This window comes from Hylobates moloch, unplaced genomic scaffold (genome assembly GCF_009828535.3).
Source record: "Hylobates moloch isolate HMO894 unplaced genomic scaffold, HMol_V3 SCAFFOLD_20, whole genome shotgun sequence".
Classification (NCBI taxonomy): Eukaryota; Metazoa; Chordata; class Mammalia; order Primates; family Hylobatidae; genus Hylobates; species Hylobates moloch.
Window position 1 is genome coordinate 20,488,202 of NW_026652295.1, and position 19,542 is coordinate 20,507,743.

General features: G+C 42.7%; 1 protein-coding gene across 4 annotated transcripts in view; it reads left to right on the forward strand.

Moving 5' to 3' along the window:
* Positions 1–15,723, forward strand: part of CDKAL1 (CDK5 regulatory subunit associated protein 1 like 1) — a 697,372-nt gene extending 681,649 nt beyond the window's left edge. For all 4 annotated transcript variants that reach the window (XM_032141403.2, XM_058432566.1, XM_058432568.1 and 1 more), the window contains one exon: positions 14,171–15,723. In XM_032141403.2, the coding sequence (XP_031997294.1) occupies positions 14,171–14,362 (192 nt within the window). In that variant the 3' untranslated portion in view covers positions 14,363–15,723. The remainder of the gene's footprint in view (positions 1–14,170) is intronic.
* The last annotated feature ends 3,819 nt before the right edge of the window (positions 15,724–19,542 follow it).

The following is a 19,542-nucleotide window of genomic DNA, read 5'->3' on the forward strand; positions in this document are numbered from 1 at the left end:
GAAGAGGGAGGTTAGTGACTGGGGCCCATCTAAGAAAAGAAAGAGATTCTTAGGGGACTGCTTGGAGAGTTAATGTTTGCAGGAAGCCCACCCACAGGTCTTGAACCCCCATCCTGGGCCACTTTTTCTTCCTTTGACCAACCCTTCCCCAACCCTCATCTCCAGCCCAAATCTTGCTAGAGCTTCTAACTTACATCACATCAGCTGTGATGAGGACTTGGTATGGCCACTTATCTGCAATCATTTCTCCAGTCTGGGTGCCATACCTAGGAGTGGCATTGCTGGGTTGGCCAGAGTGCACAGCTCCCACCTTACCAGGCAATGCCCTCCTATCTCCCAAAGTGGCTATGTTAATTTCTGCCATTACCAGCAGCAGTGTCATAGTGTTCTGGATCCTCCACATTCTCACCCATACTTGATATTGTTCGTTTTTTTACTTTTTCCAACCTGGTATATTTAAGCTGGTATTTTTCTGTTTTTAACTTGTATTTCTCTAATTACAAATGAGGTTGAGCATTTTTAAAAAATATATTTGTTTTTATATATACACATATATATACACATATATATATACATATATATATATATTCAGATTTTCTCTTCAGCAAAGAGTCTGTATAAAAAGTCTTTTGCCCATTTTCTTCTATTGGACGATACTTTTTCATTGATGTTTAGGATTTCTTTTTCTTTTTTTCTTTGGAGTCAGGGTCTTGCACTGTTGCCCCAGCTGGAGTGCAGTGATGTGATCATTAGCTCACTGCACCCTTGAAATCCTGGCCTTAGGTGATCTTCCCACCTCAGCCTCCCAAGTAGCTGGGACTACAGGCATGCACCACCATACCCAGCTAGGTTTTATTTTTTATTTTTTTATTTTATTTATTTATTTATTTTTTTGAGATGGAGTATCACTCTGTCCCCCAGGCTGGAGTGCAATGGCATGATCTCGGCTCACTGCAACCTCTGCGTCCCAGGTTCAAGCAGTTCTCCTGCCTCAGCCTCCCAAGTAGCTGGGATTACAGGCGTGCACTAGCACGTCTGGCTAATTTTTATATTTGTAGTAGAGATGGAGTTTCGCCATGTTGGCCAGGCTGGTCTCGAACTCCTGACCTCAAGTGATCCACCCGCCTCGGCCTCCCAAAGTGCTGGGATTACTGGCGTGAGCCACCACATCCGGCTATTTTTGCAGAGATGGGAACTCGCTATGTTGCCCAGGTTGGTCTCAAACTCCTCGCCTCCAGCAATTCTCCTACTTTGGCCTCCCAAAGTACTGGGACCACAGGCAAGAGACACTGTGCCCAGCTGGGATTTCTTTATGTAGTCTAGAGTCTAATATGTGTGAAGCAAGTGTCTCTTCCCAGTTTGCAACTTGTTAACCTCTCTGGTTAGAACTTCTGTTCTTTTGTTTAGAACTTTGTATATTTTTGTGATTTGTTTAAGAAGTATGTCCTCCCTACCTTGTGGTTAGAAAGGTTTTCCTCCCATATTGTCCTAAAGTTTTTCTAGTTTTTTCCTTAGCCAGGTAAATATTTAATATACCTGAAATTGATTTTTAAACATGGTAGGTAGGGGTTACATTTCATTGTTTTATCTGTGTATAACCAACTGTTCCAGAAAACTTTATTGAAAGTCTATCTTTCCTATTGGTCTTCAATGCCTCTGTTATGAATCAGATTTCTAAGTATGTGTGAATTGGTATCTAGCCCTCTACTTGGCAACTTTTTGTATTAGTTATCTGTTGCTGTGTAACAAATTACTTCAAAACTTAGCAACTTAAAACAACAAACATTTATTACCTCACAGTTTCTGTGGGTCAGAAATCTAGGTGCAGCTTCTCTGGGTGCCCATGGCACAGTACTGCTCCTTTGGCTGCAGTCAGGCTGGCAGCCGAGGATGTGGCCTTAACTGAAGGCCCAACTGGGGAGGATCTGCTTCTAAGCTCACTTATATGGTGATGGCAGGATTCAGTTTCTCATGGGTTGTTGCATTAAGGTCTTAGTCCTTGGCTGGCTATTGGTCAGAGGCCTCCCTCCATTCCTTCTCCTGTGGGCTTCTGCATAGGGCAGCTCACAGCATGGCAGCTGGCTTCCCTCAGAGCAAGCAAGCAAGCAGAGAGAGAGATGGAAGCTACAGTACGTTGTAACCTAATTTTGGAAGTGGCATCCATCATTTATGTTGAGCATTAGAAGCAAGTGAGTACATTCAGACCATAGCCAAGGGGAAGGGATTACTACGGGTGTGAATACCAGGAGTCAAGGATCAGTGGGGATCATCTTCAGGGCTGCCTACCATACTTTTATAGTAACATAAGTAATTAAGTTTTTTAATATTAATCTAATTTTCAGTGCCTTTCCATAGGATCATTATTTTTTACTTTTAAAAAACTATCTATATTCAAAATAGAAAGGGAGAATGGGCATGTCTTGGAACAGATTTTTGGAAGAAGGCATAATAGAACTTTGGGAGTGATAGGAAAATATGTAGAGATGTGATCTTTCTTCAGATGGTTGGGTTCAGTTTAGTGTAATTATAGTAAGTACAGTCATCTCTCGGTATCTGTGGGGGATTGGTTCCAGGACCCCCCATGGATACTAAAATTCATGGATAAGTTCCTTATATAAAATGACATAGTTTTACATATAAACTACCCACATTTTCCCGTATATTATCTCTAGATGACTTTTGATATCTAATACAATGCCTACACGTCACTTCAGATTCATGGATTCAACATAGTATTCAGTGTGTGACAAATTCAAGTTTTGCTTTTTGGTATTTTGTGGAATTTTTCCCCTGAGTGTTTTCTGTTTGCAGTCAGTTGAACTCATGGATATGGCACCACAGATATGGAGGACCAACTGTATAAACCATGTAATTTTTCCTAACTAGTTTATCTGCATTTTCCAAGCTGCAAAACTATCATGGTGATATATAGGAAACATTTTACATATTAGCTTATTATTTACGAGATTCTTTGAGATAGAGAAAAGCACCTGCCATCTCCTTTATTCGTTTTATGCAGTTCATAGAGCTCAGTGGTGCTAAAACCGTATTTCCAGTGTCATTGAAAATAATACTAAGAACAGGATGAGAAGGTTGTATTGTAATAACAGCTAACATCACACATGGCTTCTTTTTCATTTAAAATACAAACCAAACATCTGCCAACACACTTTCATGGTTACCTAGTTGGAAGGAAACCCTTAGGAACAATTATTTGGAGTTGAATTGATGACTTGAAGATGAAGTTTAATACACCCAATTGTTATGTTTGTCAACTTCCTGGCTCAGTGCTTCCTGTGTGCACTGCATGGAATGAGAATGGTTTCGGGTGTGGTTTGAGAGACTATTGAAAAGACTTCATCATCAGTAAAGCATCTTGACCCAATTCACTTTTTATTTCTTCAACTTTGCCACACCTATGGGGCAGCTTTCGTTCATACTGATGCTTATCTCCAGCCACTAATGAGGAATAGATGAGTTCAGGTTTCTACTGCTATCATGAATGCTGGGATTATAGGCTTCATGGTTCTAAGCGTGCCTCTTGGTTCCTTTTTATGTTAGAGCTCGTGCGTGCGTGTATGTGTGTGTTTGCGAGCCCATGTGTGCTTGTCCATATATCTTAGGCTGATATTTAGTTAGCAGAAGAGACTTAAATGACAAGTTCTAGAATAATTTCCAAATTTCTAAACTTTGACCCAGTAAATAAGTAACTTGTGTTTTCCTTATGTGTAGTTACTAAGAGAATCTTCTCTACCTACCTCTCTTTGGAGAAAAATTTTAAACAACAATGAGGAAGCAGTAAAGATAAATGTATCTCCAGCTAAGGTGCCAGACCTCTGATAGCATACCTTCTTGGCAGGGCTTACTTTGTGGAATTGGAGAAGTTATACATAAACAAATGCCAGTGCACCACTGTTGCCAAAGGTTTCTATACTGTGTTATTAATTCTAGATCTGGTTCTTCTTTCCTACACCCTCCCCTTATTTTGATAAATGTAACAAGCCAAATATTCGGAAACAATTATAAGCTCATTTGAATGAATGTTTGGTACTAAGCCAAAGATTAAGACAGCTAAAAATGAAGGTATTCAGATAGAAGCCCACAGCTGGAGTGTCGAGAATGCGTTACAAAGCCTGAGGGGCTGCCTTTGCTCATTCCTTCTTATGAAGGTCTGATGCAGGAGTTCCTGTTAGGGATGCTTACCTTAGGAGGTGCTTCCTGAAGTTTATACTGGAGAGATTAAAATATAATTGTGGGCCAGGCACGGTGGCTCATACCTGTACTCCCAGCACTTTGGGAGGCCGAGGTGGGCGGATCACCTGAGGCCAGGAGTTCAAGACCAGCCCAGGCAACATGGTGAAACCCCATTTCTACTAAAAATACAAAAATTAGCTGGGCACGGTGGCACATGCCTGTAATCCCAGCTACTCGGGAGGCTGAGGCGGGAGAGTCACTTGAACCCGGGAGGCGGAGGTTGCAGTGAGCCAAGATCACACCACTGCACTCCAACCTAGGTGACAGAGCGAGACTCTATCTCAAAAAATAAAAAAAAAAAAGTAACTGTAATAGAGCTAGCTTATAATTTTGTATTCAATACCAGAATTTTTTTCATGGAGAGGAGACAAGGTCTTTCTCTGTCACCCAGGCTGGAGTGCAGTGGTGCCATCACAGCTCACTGCAGCCTCCACCTCCTGGGCTCAAGTGATCCTCCTACCTCAGCCTCCCGAGTAGCTGGGACTACAAGCACACGCCACAATGCCCAGCTAATTTTTGTATTTTTTGTAGAGAGGGGGTTTCGCCATGTTGCCCAGGTTAGTGTAGAAGTCCTGGGCTCCAGCAGTCCACCCACCTTGGCCTCCCAAAATGCTGGGATTACAGGTGTGAGCCACCATGCCCAGCCAATTTCGAGATTCTTTTCTATAGTATACTGTACTGCATAATGTATGTTTTAAGATTATTTCCTTGCATTGGTCACATATTTGGTTCCAGTAGGTTTTCTGCAGAGCCCATATGTTCAGGCTTGGTGGGGGGAAAAAAGCCTGTTCTAAACTCTAATTTATCCTGAGATCTGAGCTATCAAACAATTTTTTCTTCATCCCTGTTAGATTGCACTTCAAGCTCTAACAGTGCCTCTGAGCCATGAGAAAAATTTACACATAAGAAATGTTTTGAAGCCGTTAAAATAAGTTCAGAGCTTAAGAGCTGCTTTCACATCTCTTGAGTCAGATGAAATGCGGGCTTACAGAAAGTAATAATTAGGTGATGGGCAGATGCCAAGCTTTGTTTTTTGATATGATCATCTCTGTCTTTCATTTGGCACTGTTCAAGTCTGCGGGTTGGGCATTCTGAAAGAGAGGGAGCACTGAGACCACGCAGGGGCACATCAGATCTGTTCCTTTGGTAGACGTCAAGGCAGAATTACTCAGAATATAATCTGAAATGCATTTGATCATACAGTAGATAGTTTAATAATTTATGTTCAGACTTATTAGCAAAGGCTTGTGTTTACTCTATCACCAAAATAAGATAAAAACCCATCCGTGATATTAAGATTGAGAGTTTGCAAGTGTGTGTATGTGTGTGTTCAAGTTTAAAATTTTTGTTCATAATCGAAATGACCTGATAGCAATTACACATTTGGGGTGAAAGGGGTAAGGGAAAAATTTCACATGAATAATGTCTGATGTAGAATTTCTCATTCCCAGAATTGAAAGAGAAAGGCTGACAGTATTGTGCTCTAATTGCATGACTGTGTGACAGAGGTCTTATAATGGAAATGTTATTCCGGAAGAAATTGAAAGGAGCAATTAATTCCAACTTCAATTTGTTGATCCTGTTACATTCCAGTGTACCTATAATGCTGATGGACTATGCATATAACATTGTTTTAACTGACTTCAAGATAAAATACTAGCATTTTTGGTTTGGAGATAATTGGGTACGGCTACTTATATGATATTAAAGAGCTCCCAATTTGGGGAATGTCTAGAAGAATAAAGGAGAAAGATAGCTTGGCACCCTTAATCCCCTGTATGTCCTGGTATCTGGTAATAACATGAAGCCCAGGGACAGGGTTGTCTTGTCAATTCAAGGAAGGGAGCTGGCATGTGGAATATGATTGCGTGGCCCTGGTAACACCTGCAGGTGTCAGGGACAGAAGAACTCATTTGGAAGCTGCACCGCAAGATGGGAAGACAGGTGGCAACTCTCTTACAGGGATATCTTTTATTTGAGCAGAACCAGACCAACTGTTCCTCATTAAAACACATTTTGCAACGTGTTCTCATGTGAGCGCATCAAGTGTGTGTGCATGTGTGTGTTCAGAGCATACTCAGCGATGTGCCACCTACAGGTCACAATTACAAAGTCGCAACATGGCTCAGAACTGCAAGACAGGTAGCGTGAAATGTCTCTGCATAACTTGCGGCTGACTTTTCTGGAATGGCCTCTATAGGGAAACTCAAAGTAACACCATTACCTCTGAGGTGCAGTGGCAAGTAAAATGGATAAAATCTATTTGGTGGGACTGTTGATCTTGATAGTCATTTTAATAACAACTATGCAGTGCCTTGCTTTTTCTCATTTATTTATATGGAATTATCAATGTATCTCAGAAGTGTTGCTGTGGGGCTGTACTTAGCATGAGTAAAGCCAGGCCATTCATCTGCTTCACCATTTATACTATCAGAAATTTGGGCAAGTGACTTAAAGAGAGGGTTAACTCCTATTAGCTACTTCATTGAGTAGTTTGAAGGATTAGAGAGCACTTAGAGTCCTGCTAGGCACATGGTGAATGTTCTCTAAATATTCCTGCTTCTTAGTATTTTCACATAGAGCCTATCCTCTGCCTTTCTCACTGAATCCTTGTGCTTCTGGTTCTCCAGCCATGTACCATATTACAACTTATCAGTATTTTGTATGAGAAGGAAGAGGGCTCGGAAGAAAGGCCTCTGAACAACATGACTTCCTTCCATTGGAAGCCCAAGCCCATCCAGCCCCCAAGAAAAGAATACTTGTAACTAGGTGAAGAAATGACTATAGGAGGCAAAGGAATAAGTAGAAATGCAAATACCAATTCGGAAAACATTAACTGATCATCTCTTGGGTGCCCTTTCCCTCAGAGTCTTGTCTCTTGGGGCCGAAAGACCTGTGAGTAGGACGCATCTGAAGGCCCTGGAGGCCTGTTTCCTCCCCATTTTCTTAGGAGGCAGCTAGCTCAGCAAGTCTGTTAGCTCAGCAGAAGGAAAAGGCCTTAGCAGAGGCTCAGCCTTGGAGGTTTGCTGTCCTCTTCCCCCAGGAAACTTCACGGTCAGCCAGCCACACAGTCTCCTAGAGGCGCCCTGTGCCTTTTTCCTTGTAAATGTGTAGAGCATCACACTTCTGTCAGTGTGTTCTCTTGGGCAGCTAGTTTAGCTCTGCCTGAACTGAGTACGCTTTCCGGTGGGATGCAAGCTTGGGGGCTCACATATGTCAGGCGTGGTAGGCACAGTCATGTCCCCCACCCAAAGATGTCCATATCCTAATCACCTGAACCTCCAACGATGTTACCTCACATGGCAAAAGGAACGTTGCAGATGTGATTAAGATAAGGATCTTGAAATGAGAGGATTATTCTGGGTTATCTAAGTGGGTTCAATGTAAATCACAAGGGTCCTTATAAAAATAACCCTATGATCACCTGAGGTCAAGAGTTTGAGACCAGCCTGACCAATATGGTGAAACCCCATCTCTACTAAAAATGCCAAAATTATCCAGGCGTGGTGACGTGCACTACTCGGGAGGCTGAAACAGGAGAATTGCCTGAACCCAGGAGGTGGAGGTTGGAGTGAGCTGAGATCACGCCACTGTACTCCAGCCTGGGTGACAGAGTGAGACTCTGTCTCAAAATAATAATAAATAATAATAACAATAGTAACCCTATGCTACTGGCTTTGAAAATGGAAAAAAAGGGCCACAGGCCAAGAGATGCAGGCAAATTGTACAACCTGGAAAGGGCAAGGAATCAGATTCTTCCCCGGAGCCTCCAGAAGAATGCCGCCCAGCCAACACCTTGACATAGAACTTCTGACCTCCAGAATTGAAAGAGAAAAAATGCCTGTTGCTTCACACCCTAGGTTTGTGGTGTTTTGTTAAAGTAGCAACAGAGAACTCATATAACATGCTGTTTGTCTGCTGGTTTTTCCCTAGTAACCCTATTTCATATTTATACTATGTAGTATTGGTGATGTATGACTCTTTGTCCCATTTACTTGCCAGTCTAATAAGAAATATAAGAATAGGTAAATGGAGTTCATATGGAAGGGATATTTGCTCCTATATAAAATGTGAATATATGGTAGTAAGTAACAGGTAGCAATGGCAGTATGCATTCAGCTAACACTGGCCCCTCCTAGGTACCAGGTCCTGGGCATCCATTGGAGAGGAAGGCCACCCCTGCTCAGAAGGAGCACGCTTAGGGTGATGCAGGAGCCAGGATCCAGCGGGGTGCTCACCACCGTTGACACGCGCCATGCAAGAAGAGCAGGCCCATACGGGGTGGGCAGTGGTTGAGAGAGGTTTTCCTAAAGCAAGTCCTGTCTTAGTTGAGGCCTGAGCAAGCAGTAACTAGAGGAGGCAGGGGTGGGTGATGGTTTTAGTTTGGAACTTTTCCAGAAGGTGCCCTCCACCGGCTTTACCATCTCAGAGCCCGGGGAGTAAGAGGTGCTGACTTCACAATGGACGTAGCTTCTTCCTCATGGGTTAGTGCTTGTGAGGATATGCGAGTCAGGACATTGTCATCTCAGTGTTGGTAGTAAGTGCTGTGGGAGGCTCTGGCCTTCTCTGTTTTCAAGCCACACTCCTGTGATGTCACCATAACAGCAGCCCTTATTGTGAACCTTCTGTATTCCAGGCACTCTGCCTGGCTGTGGGCACGTTTACTTCTATTCCTTCTGATAACATCCTAAGGTAGATGGCTTTCCTCCTTCACAGAAAGGATAGCCAGGCTTAGAGAGTTTAAACCACCTGCCTAAGATCACATGGCTCTCTGAACCTGTGTTCAGTTTGGTCTGCCAGAATTCAAAACCCATGCTCATTCATTACAGTGTGTGCCTCTTAATGGTATACATAAGGAACAAAAATAGCACAGGTCAATTCTATTTTAGAAGCAAATAAAATAATGACTTTGTAATTTACAAAAAGAATTTCTGAGGACGTTTGCGTTTTTCCTTAGAACCACAAAATACCATGGAATAAGTTAATCTGAATTGACATTTAAATGTTCAGGACACTTAATCTATATATATCTAATTTAATCCTCATAAAAACCCTATGGTGCACAAATACTAGCAGTATCTCCATTTTACAGGTGAGGAAATGGAGGCAAAAAGAGGATAAAATTTGCCTGAGAATCCTCAGATGGAGCTGGGATTAGAGCCCAGAGCTCGAGGACTTACTGCTCCTAGAACCGGTTCCATCTGTGCCTTGTGGCGTGAAACATGCTCAAGTTAAAAGCATCTCTTTCCTTTCCCCAACAATACGTGCATAACTGCTAGAGACGAAGGAAATAGTTAGAGATAGACTGTTGTTATCATCCCAACTGTCTGTATTTATCTTTAACTGATTGAAATCTGATCCCTAAAGTTTCTGAACATCAAAGTTTTTTTTTTGAAATTTTGGTATACATACTTGGTTCTGCTTTAACAGATTGATTACTTTGATAGGATTTGATAAGCTACTCTTTTGAAAATTAATAGATTTTTTTTAAGAGTTAGCAAGTAAGTAGGTTTAGAAATTAATCAAGGGAGCAGTGAGATTTACAAGGGAAGACAAACCCATGTTAATCAAAGTTAACACAGAATGCACGATGGGAATTTTAGTGCGTCCCTTAGTCTATTATAACAGGATAAATAACTCCTTTTAACAGGATAAATAACTCCATTTAACACATATATAACGCCTTTTGCATAAGCAAAGGTCATATCCTGCCTTGTTTCAAATTTCTGTTTTAAAAAAGCATTTCTGAGTAGAATTTGAGTTCTTAAAAATTGTCTGAGTTGACGTTCCAGGTTGTTTTTTTGTTGTTGTTGCTGTTTTTGTTTTGTTTTGTTTTTGAGACAGAGTCTCGCTCTGTCGCCCAGGCTGGAGTGCAGTGGCGCAATCTCAGCTCACTGCAAGCTCCGCCTCCTGGGTTCACGCCATTCTCCTGCCTCAGCCTCCTGAGAGCTGGGACTACAGGCGCCCGCCACCATGCCTGGCTCATTTTTTGTATTTTTAATAGAGACGGGGTTTCACCGTGTTAGCCAGGATGGTCTCAATCTCCTGACCTCGTGATCCGCCTTGGCCTCCCAAAGTGCTGGGATTACAGGCATGAGCCACCTCACCCGGCCCCAGTTTGTTTTAATAAGCAATAACATTGTTCGAATTTGGTGTATTATACTTTGAGCAATGCAGATATGTATTGAATTTCAGGAACTGACAATCTTGATAAGGTTTTAAAGGTTTAGGGAAGGTCTGAGCCTCTGTTTACTTTCTAGAACTACGCTTGTCGTGTGTGTGTTGACTTTTTTCTATCGGCTGTTTATAATCACTTCGCCTATAAGCACTTTTTATTACATTATTTTCTATTCATGATCCCTGCTTTCAACTGCTATGGTTGTACATTTACATGTTTGAGCATCTTGGACTTTATGAGAAAAATCTCATATTTCCCATATTTCTAAACTACTTTTTCTTAAGTATCTCAGTGGTAGTGACAATTGAAATGTACAAAGCTAGCTGGCTACTGATTATTACTCTGTCATCTGAGAAACTTTTTAAATATTATGTTTAAAAATAGTATCATCAAAATCCTTTTATCAAGATCTTGATTTGGTAAAAGGTGAAAATAATAAAAGGGCACAGTGCAATAGAGACTGTGCATTTACCCTCTCCTGCTCCACGGTCACGCTCCCGCCTCGATCCTCAACAGAGTGGCACATCTTGTGGCTGCATATGCATGCTTCTGCTTCTCCGCAGGATGCAGGGTGCAGACTTGTCCAGCAGGCACAGGAGGAAAGCTCAGCACCAAAATACCTTTTATGAATCAGTTATGTTCAAATGTGTTAAACGTCTGAGGGGTGGAGAGAAAAAAGGATGCCCGAGGAAGAATGACTGAACTTAACATGACCACAAATAATCCTCTCCGGTAGTTTAATAGGTAACTTTATTTTGAACAAAATTTTATGACAGATGAATTGAAAGAAGAATAAATTTTCTAAAATTATCATCAGAAGTCAAAGAGTTTTGCTTTTATTTTAACCCAGGCCAAGAAGGTGCAGTACCTGCACTGCTTCATGAAACAAAAAACAAAACATATTATCAACCCAACTAAATGCTTAAGACTTTAAGACTCACCTAGTCCTTCCCCAGGTCAGCCTGACACCTGGCCTGGCACCACTAATCATGGCACAGGTTCAGAACCAAGGTCAAGTATTCTGAACTGGGGATAGGGAAAAGGGTGGATTTTCCCTGAAGCTCATGTAACCAGTTTCAGTGTCTCTCAATTTGAGGGGCCCCTTCCAAGACCCTGTACCTAATTTTGTATTATTTTTTTCTTAAAGAGAAGGCTTCAGGACCCACAAAATCTGGGTCCACTCCTGGGTGAGGGTATCTGTGAACCTCCTGAAGACAGAGTGTGAGCGAGCCTGTGTGGATATGTAAATGTGCTTCCATATTTTTCTGGAAGGGTCTGTAGTCTTCTCAAAGCCATCTATGACTTACAAAGGTTAAAGAACTCAGGCCTCAGAGAAATTAATCAACCTCTTAATTCTGGTCTTATAAAACCACACTTATTAAGTGATGGTTTAATTGCTAGAGGCAACAATTTGTGACTCAAGTAGAATAGCTTCCTGAATATATCACAGGACACATTGATCACCAGAGACATAGATGAGAATGTTCTTGATGGTTGCTTATCTCATTGGAATACACACTCTCATATTATTCATTCAATCCGTCACTAAGCACTTACTGAGTACCTGCTCTGTGACTGCAGCCTGCTAGGTTCCAAGATTTCAGAGATGAATTAGGCAGACTCGCCGCTTTTGAGGAACTCACATAGTTCCTATCAATTCAACTGAAGGACTCTGCATTCTTTCTCCAGGTTCCCACATATAGGTGAGTGCTGTCCTTGAGATCTTGAGGCTATTTTAAATTGAAATGGAAGCTCTTCAGCATAGACCTCACTCCAAAATATTATACAAAAAGCCAACCTCATAAGAGAGCTGTCTCCTGGGGACAGGGACAGGTCTGGGTGCACCACTGAGCTCCAGCTCTTGCCTCCCCCTGCCATGGGAAGGATGGTCCCATTCTGTCCAGCTGTGTGCCTCCTTATGAAGGACTCAGAGTGCAGGGAGACCAGCAGGATATCGGCCCAGATACCTGAGGAGTGCAGCAGTAAATAATGCTTCGACTGTCACTACGGTTGAGAGACTTTTCCTTGTGACTAACAGCTTTGTTAATTCTGCTGTTAGCCTTCTACAGACAGAGCAAGAATTCTTCCCACACAATCACATATAAATAGGAGCCTGTGGAAACTGGGCTGTAGAAGTTGCTTTCATTTCCCCATTCCTGTTCTTTGTGTCTTGCATTACCCAATCCTTTGAATTCAAATCCTATTGATTCTACATCAAAAGTCTGTTGTTCCCTCTGCCGTCATCCTGATAGAGGTCCTCATTATCTCCCATTTCATCTCTTGCTACAACTTACCACCGGATTTTCTACCCCATTCTCCTGCCTCCCTTCAGTCCACCCCACACATTCCTGTTCATGTTACCTTCTGCAAAGCACCATTGCAGTGTCTCTCCTGTGCATGGTGAGATGCAGCTTCCCAAACAGAAGCCAAAGAGGTACCAGGAGGTTGCTAGAGAGCTTGGAAGGGAAGACTGAGCAAAGTACCATGGTTGGTCCAAGATACTTTGTGCTTCTGTGGATTTCCTGTCCTGTCCTGCACCGCCTCTGGGCTGCCCCTCCGTCCTACCATTTTTCCTTCCATCGGCATTTCTCATCTGACCCTTCCACACACCTCCTTCCATCTCTCAAAATGTTATTCAGGTTTCAACAGGGGAGTCCCGTATTATCGGGGGAGGCACCGATTCTGAAGCAGGTACACGAGGTGAAAATATCATAAATTGCACTTCAAAACTAGAGCCACCCTGAGAATAGCCAGGTACTCCTCTCTCCACTTCCCTGGACACCAGCTAAGAAGCCTGTGAACAGAAACCACTGAGAAAAGCAGCACAGTCAGGTCCCCAGCTTCTCAGCTCTGCCCAAGCAGGTTTCCCAACCCGTTCTGTGTCTGGCATGAAGAGAAAATGATAGTATTTGTATGGCACACAAGGTACTTTGAGGGGACTGAGTGTGGGGTCATGTGGGGTGGGTCACTCTTGGCACAGCCCTCCTGTGGCAGCAGACCAGCTGGGAATCTTTGTCCTAGGGATGTGTTTGCTGAATCAAGTGGCTTCCATGGTTGGTTGGTTGTTTTTGAGACAGGGTCTCGCTCTGTTGCCCAGGCTGGAGTGCAGCGGCACAATCTTGGCTCACTGTAGCCTTCGCCTTCCAGGTTCCAGCAATTCTCCTGCCTCAGCCTCCAGAGTAGCTGGGACTACAGGCACCTGCCACCACATCCGGCTGATTTTTATATTTTTAGTGGAGATGGGGTTTCACCACGTGGGCCAGGCTGGTCTCAAACCTCTGACCTCAAGTGATCAGCCCGCCTCGGCCTCCCAAAGTGCTGGGATTACAGGCGTGAGCCACTACCCCTGGCCCATGGTGTTTCTTTGTCATTCTTCCATTGCTGAGAAGATATGGTTGCATCTCTCTAAGAGTTAAATATGTCTGTGGTATGACTCCACTTTACACAGATTCTACCCTTCATGAATTCTGCCTTGATTTTCTGTAAACACGGCCCGTCTTTCTCATACAGTTTATGTGTAGTCTGGAGTCACGAACTTGGCCTGGCCCTTCAAGGAAAGGAACTGACTCATTCATACCTACCTTGGGGCCACCTGGCCCATGGTGGGTGTTCAAATGTGTCTCTGTTGAAGGAGTACATAAAAGGCGGCACCTTCTGGAACCCATTACTCGACTGATATCACAACAGGGCTTTCTCTGCATCTAAAAATAATTTTTTCCTCTGTTTCTCTCTTTATAGGACTTCAGAAATGGGCTTGGGAGCCAGCTGAGTTCAGGATCCCACACCTCTGCTGCATCTCAGCGTGACTCAGCGAGTTCCAGAATGGTGCTGCCCATGCCAAGGCTGCATCAAGACTGGGCGCTGAGGATGTCCGTGGGCTTGGCTCTGCTGGCTCTTCTTTTTGCTTTTTTTGTCAAGGTCTATAATTAGAATACAACTAATTGAAGCATCTCTAAAGAAGAATACATTTCTAATTAAAATCTTCAATGAACAGGAAAGCGACACCTCCGTTCTCCAAGGGCAATAATTTGTACTGGTCATGCTGCCTCCTCTTCAGCCACTCTTCTTAATGAGGCTCCCCCGTCTCACATTGAGTTGGGCCCATTGGTTATTTGACCTAAAACCTAATCACGGCTACCATAGCACATCCTTCAAATTAAACTGCTTTTGGTTTACTTTTAGCAAGAAATGCAAGCGGTTGCATTTTTGTTTGTTTGTTTCAATCTCCAATCTTTAAGTCAGAACCTAATTGTACAGTGGCTCTGGCCATCTTTTCCTCATGTGGAAGAACTTTCTATCTTTAATAAACTTTTTCTTTTTTTTTTTTTTCCAGATGGAGTTTCGCTCTTGTCGCCCAGGCTGGAGTGGTGCAGTGGTGCGATCTCAGGTCACTGCCACCTCTGCCTCCTGGGTTCAAGCGATTCTCCTGCCTCAGCCACCCAAGTAGCTGGGATTACAGGCATGCGCCACTAAGCCCAGCTAATTTTTTTGTGTTTTTAGTAGAGAGGGAGTTTCACCATGTTGGCCAGGCTAGTGTCAAACTCCTGACCTCAAGTGATCCGCCCGCCTCGGCCTCCCAAAGTGCTGGGATTACAGGCATGAGCCACTGCGCCCAGCCTCTTTAATAAACACTTTTAAGTGCATCTTCCCCTTCAGGCTTTGTTTGGAGTCCCAGTGCTACAAACATTGTATTTTTCACAGCAGATGTGTTCCTGAAAAGTGTATAGAAACCTGTTCTGGGAACTTGAATGCTTTTGGAATGCACGGGGAGAGTCTGCCAGCTAAAGGACTCCTGGCAACATTCTGTGAAATATGAAACTGGAAAACTGATTTGTCGAAAACAAATTGTGCCCATTTTCTCACATTTTTGATCCATTAGGGTTTTTTTGTTGTTGGTGGTTGTTTTTTTTTTTTGAGTCAAGGTCTCACTCTGTCACCCTGGCTGGAGTGCAATGGCACTATCTTGGCTCATTGCAGCCTCGACCTCCTGGACTCAAGTAGTCCTCCTACCTCAGCCTCCCTAATAGCCAGGACTACAGGCACATACCACCATGCCCAACTAATTTTTTAATGTTTTGTAGAGATGAGTGTCACTATGTTGCCCAGGCTTGTCTGGAACTCCTAGCCTCAAAAGCAGTCTTCTCGCCTCAGCCTCCCTAAGTGCTGGGATTACAGGCGTGAGCCACTCCACCCAGCCCAGATTTAATGTTTTTATTTCCACCTGCCATCACTGGTCTTTACTAAGTGAAGTGACTTCTTTAACAATAAATGGAATTGGTATACTAAGCAAATCCTATGTTTTTCCGAATTTATTTGGATTGCATAGGCACAGGAAAACCAGGTACCTTGGTAACCACAGGATATTTTCCATCTCGAAACCCATACCCCTCTTCAGCTCTTACATTTAACTCAAAATGTTTGTGTTTTGTGTGTCTTTTAAGGAACCCAAATTAAAATTCAGTCATGTCCTAGTTGGTAAATTATAAAATATATATGCTTTTAGTGTTAGCACATTTCTCCCAGAACTGGTGTGTGCTTCTAAGAGGTGCTCACATTTCGAATGCAAAAATCCGCCTGTGCTGCTTCTAGTCCTGCAGCGAAACATCCACTTGGGAGCACCCCTCACTTCTTAGCAGGAATGGGGAGAAGAGGACAAGAACCTGCCATGCGCCTCCCTTCTTGAGCTCTCTGCAGTCATTTCTTTGTTAATAAACAGTGGGTTCCATTGTGGTGCTCATTTAACAAAAACCTAGCAGAGATAAAAATGCCATCCAAAGCCTAGAGTTGCACTAGATCAGACATAGAGAAAGCTTTACACCTATAACTGATTGGAGACAAAAAGGATTTTTTCTGCCTCCCTTTTCTGACTCTTTCCCTACTCTTTTCCTCACTCCCTCATCTGTTTATTTCCTCCCTTCTACCTCTATGCTGTCCTCTCCTTTTTTCATTTTTTTCTTCCTATAAGAGAATGATACACCCAGTCATCCAAATTCTCACCCCTGCTGCCCTCACCTACCATGGCATGGATCTTCAAGGATCGTTTCAGCTGTACAGGATTCTCCCTACTTCCTGCCGTGACTGTTATTTACCCTTAATTTGGCTGCAGCTTCACTCTGCTGTTTGACCCAGAAAGGGACCAAGGCCACTGCCTGCAGCAGACGCTGGACCTTCGTGATATCAGTCTCCATACTGGTGACCAGTTGGTGAGAGGGGTAGCAGTGTTCTCGAAACCCAGGGTTTTTCTTCCCCCTATGACCTCCATCTACAGGGAGGAGGAGGGAGGTAGCAGAGAAGGATGCAGTGCGAGTCAAAAACAGTTCTCTTAAGCACTGGACTCTGAATGGGGCAGAGTCTGGGAAGCACGGGAGCAAGTGTGATCATCAGTAGAGCTGTTACTTTTCCAGCCCTTCTCCTTCCTGCCCACAGTGCAGCTGCACTTCTCCCGCCCTATTGAAGTTAGGCATGAAATGTGAAATGTGAGCGGAAGGGTCATGTCCATCTTCGGGGCAGACATGTTCAGAGCTGGTGTACGGTTTACCGTGTGCTCTTCCCACTGCTATGGTGATCCTGGACCCTTATGTCAGAATGACGCCTCCCCGACCCTGGGTCCCTGAGTTAGTACAATGTATAGGGCTCCTGGCCAGCATGTGCTAGACAGGCATCAGGAGCCAGAAATATATGTTGGTTGTGTTAAGCCACCGGCATCTGGGGGTCATAGCCATAGCATACGTAACCTGATTTATACAAAGTGTCAGCCACAATAGGATGCTTGACCAGCAGATTGTAAATGTAATTGTTATGTTTTCTTTGTATGCTTTTGTATGCTTTGCATTAGTATCAAGGTGTGTGTGTGTGTGTGTGTGTGTGTGTGTGTGTGTATACTTCTCTGATGAGAAGGAAACCTATGAAGCGATCTTTTCAATGCTTTGGCCAATTTTTTTCTTAAACTCTTTATTCGAATAAAACATACTTATGAAATGGACATAAATCATAGGGACACAGGGATTTTTAAAAACTGAGCAAACATTGTAGCCAGCACCAGGAGGCTCCCTATGCACCCTCCTAGCCATTAAGTCTGCCCCCCAAGGAGTAACCAGTATCCTTATTTCTAACATTTACAGATTGATTTGCCTGATTCTAAACTGTCTGTAAGTGGAATCATGTAGTATGCACTATTTCATGTCTACCTTCTTTTGTTCTACAGTGATTGTGAGATGCATCCAGATTATTGTGTGTAGCAGTAATTACTTCACGTTCATTGCTGAACAGTATTTCAGTGTATGAGTACACCACATTGCCTTTGTTCGTTCTACATTTGAGTTCTTTCCAATTTTTTGTCTATTATGAATAATGCTTCCATAAACATGTTTTGGTAAGCGTTTATGTGATGATGTGATGAGTACATGTCTAGGGGTGGAATTGCTGGGTCATAGCATTTGCATATGTTCAGCTTAGATGCTGCTAAACGGTTTTTTGAAGTGGTTGTACCAATGTACGTCCCCACCAGCAGTTGACGTGAACTCTGCCATTCTCCCACTATTTTTTCTCTTTGGACCTTAGATATTCTTCAGCAGACCTTGTCTCTGCTGTCTCCCTTCTGCAAGTCCTTCCTATTTTAATAGTAATGATAATATTGACAACCATTAACTGTCTAGTCCTTAAATGAAATGCACTGGATGTTATACTTTGCATTTAAGAGGTGTTAATCAGTCCTGAAGAAAAAATTTTGAGGTACGTATTGTTATTCCCATCATACTGAGAAGAAAATCTGAAACTCAAAAGACTAAGTAACTTGTGCAAGAGGCACAGAGCTATTAAGTTTAGCGGCAGGACTGGTACACAGCCTGACTCCAAAGCATATACTCCTCTTCTGTAAACTCCTCCTGCTCCTCTGTCCCATCTTTGACTTAAACTTGACCTGTGCCAACAGATACGCATTTAGGATCAATCCTGTGGATGCCTGAGCTTGGGGGGCTTCGGCCTTTCAGTCTGTGTTGTCCTGCTCCAAGAATGTGCATGGTACTTGATATACTTTTTAAATAAAGATTTACTAATCCAGCTTTTTTCTTTGCCCTGCCCCCCTTCCTTCCTTCTTTCTTTCCCTCCTTTCTATTGTCCCTGCTTCATCTTATCATCCCTGCCTCCTTTCTTATCGTCCCAGCATGAGATAGTCAATTTGAGAATGTAAAGAATTCTTGGGTTAAAACTTTGCTTTGTTGCTGGGAAAATGTGTCTAAACATCAGATTTCCATATGTCATTCAGTCAAAACATATACTACTTCTACTGACTTCACTCCAGGTTGAAAATTTCAGTGTATATAGTGAGATGTCATGGAGGGAGAATTAGAGTTACAAATCAAGCTTCAAGAGGGTTTGTCATCATAAAACAAACATAGGAAAAAAATGAAGAGAGAGAGGGAGGGAAGAGAAGAAAGGAGGGGAGAGAAAAGGAAGAAAAAGAAAAGGAGAAAAGATATTCTTAAGGCTTGCCGCAGCAACAAAAAAGGTAATCATATGAGATAATGGGTATGGTAATTCGCTTGACTGGAGCAACCATTTTGCTGTGTATATGTGTATCAATACATGTTCACCTTAAATACTCACAATAAAAAATGAATATGTACATTTTCTAAAAGGTTTGCTGGTCCCCCAAGGCACCCCAGGATGCTGCAGCACATTCACAGGAGCGCCCTGGGATTCTTTAAATTTTTGAAGGAAACACAGCAACATCTGTCAGATACCAGGCCAACTACCAGCTCAAAATAGTTCACGGTTTTCAACGTTAGATTTCACAATTTTTTGATAACACCATGTCTTTATAAAACTGGATTTTCAGCAATTGCTGTGATAAAAAGCAAGTGTCAAGTGAAAATCAATGTGGAACAAGAAATGAGAACTGTGATCATAGTCCAAGGTTTGAGAAGTTGTGCTATACCCAACAGATGCACAGCTGCCATTAATAAGTAATATTAATATGAAATAAGATATTAATATTTTTATTTAAGTTACACGTACTATTTTTTCAAACAGTTCTCATAAGATAGTAGGATATAAATGCTTATTCAGTTGTCAGGATTACCTATTTAAACAGAAGGTTAGCTGTTTCTTTT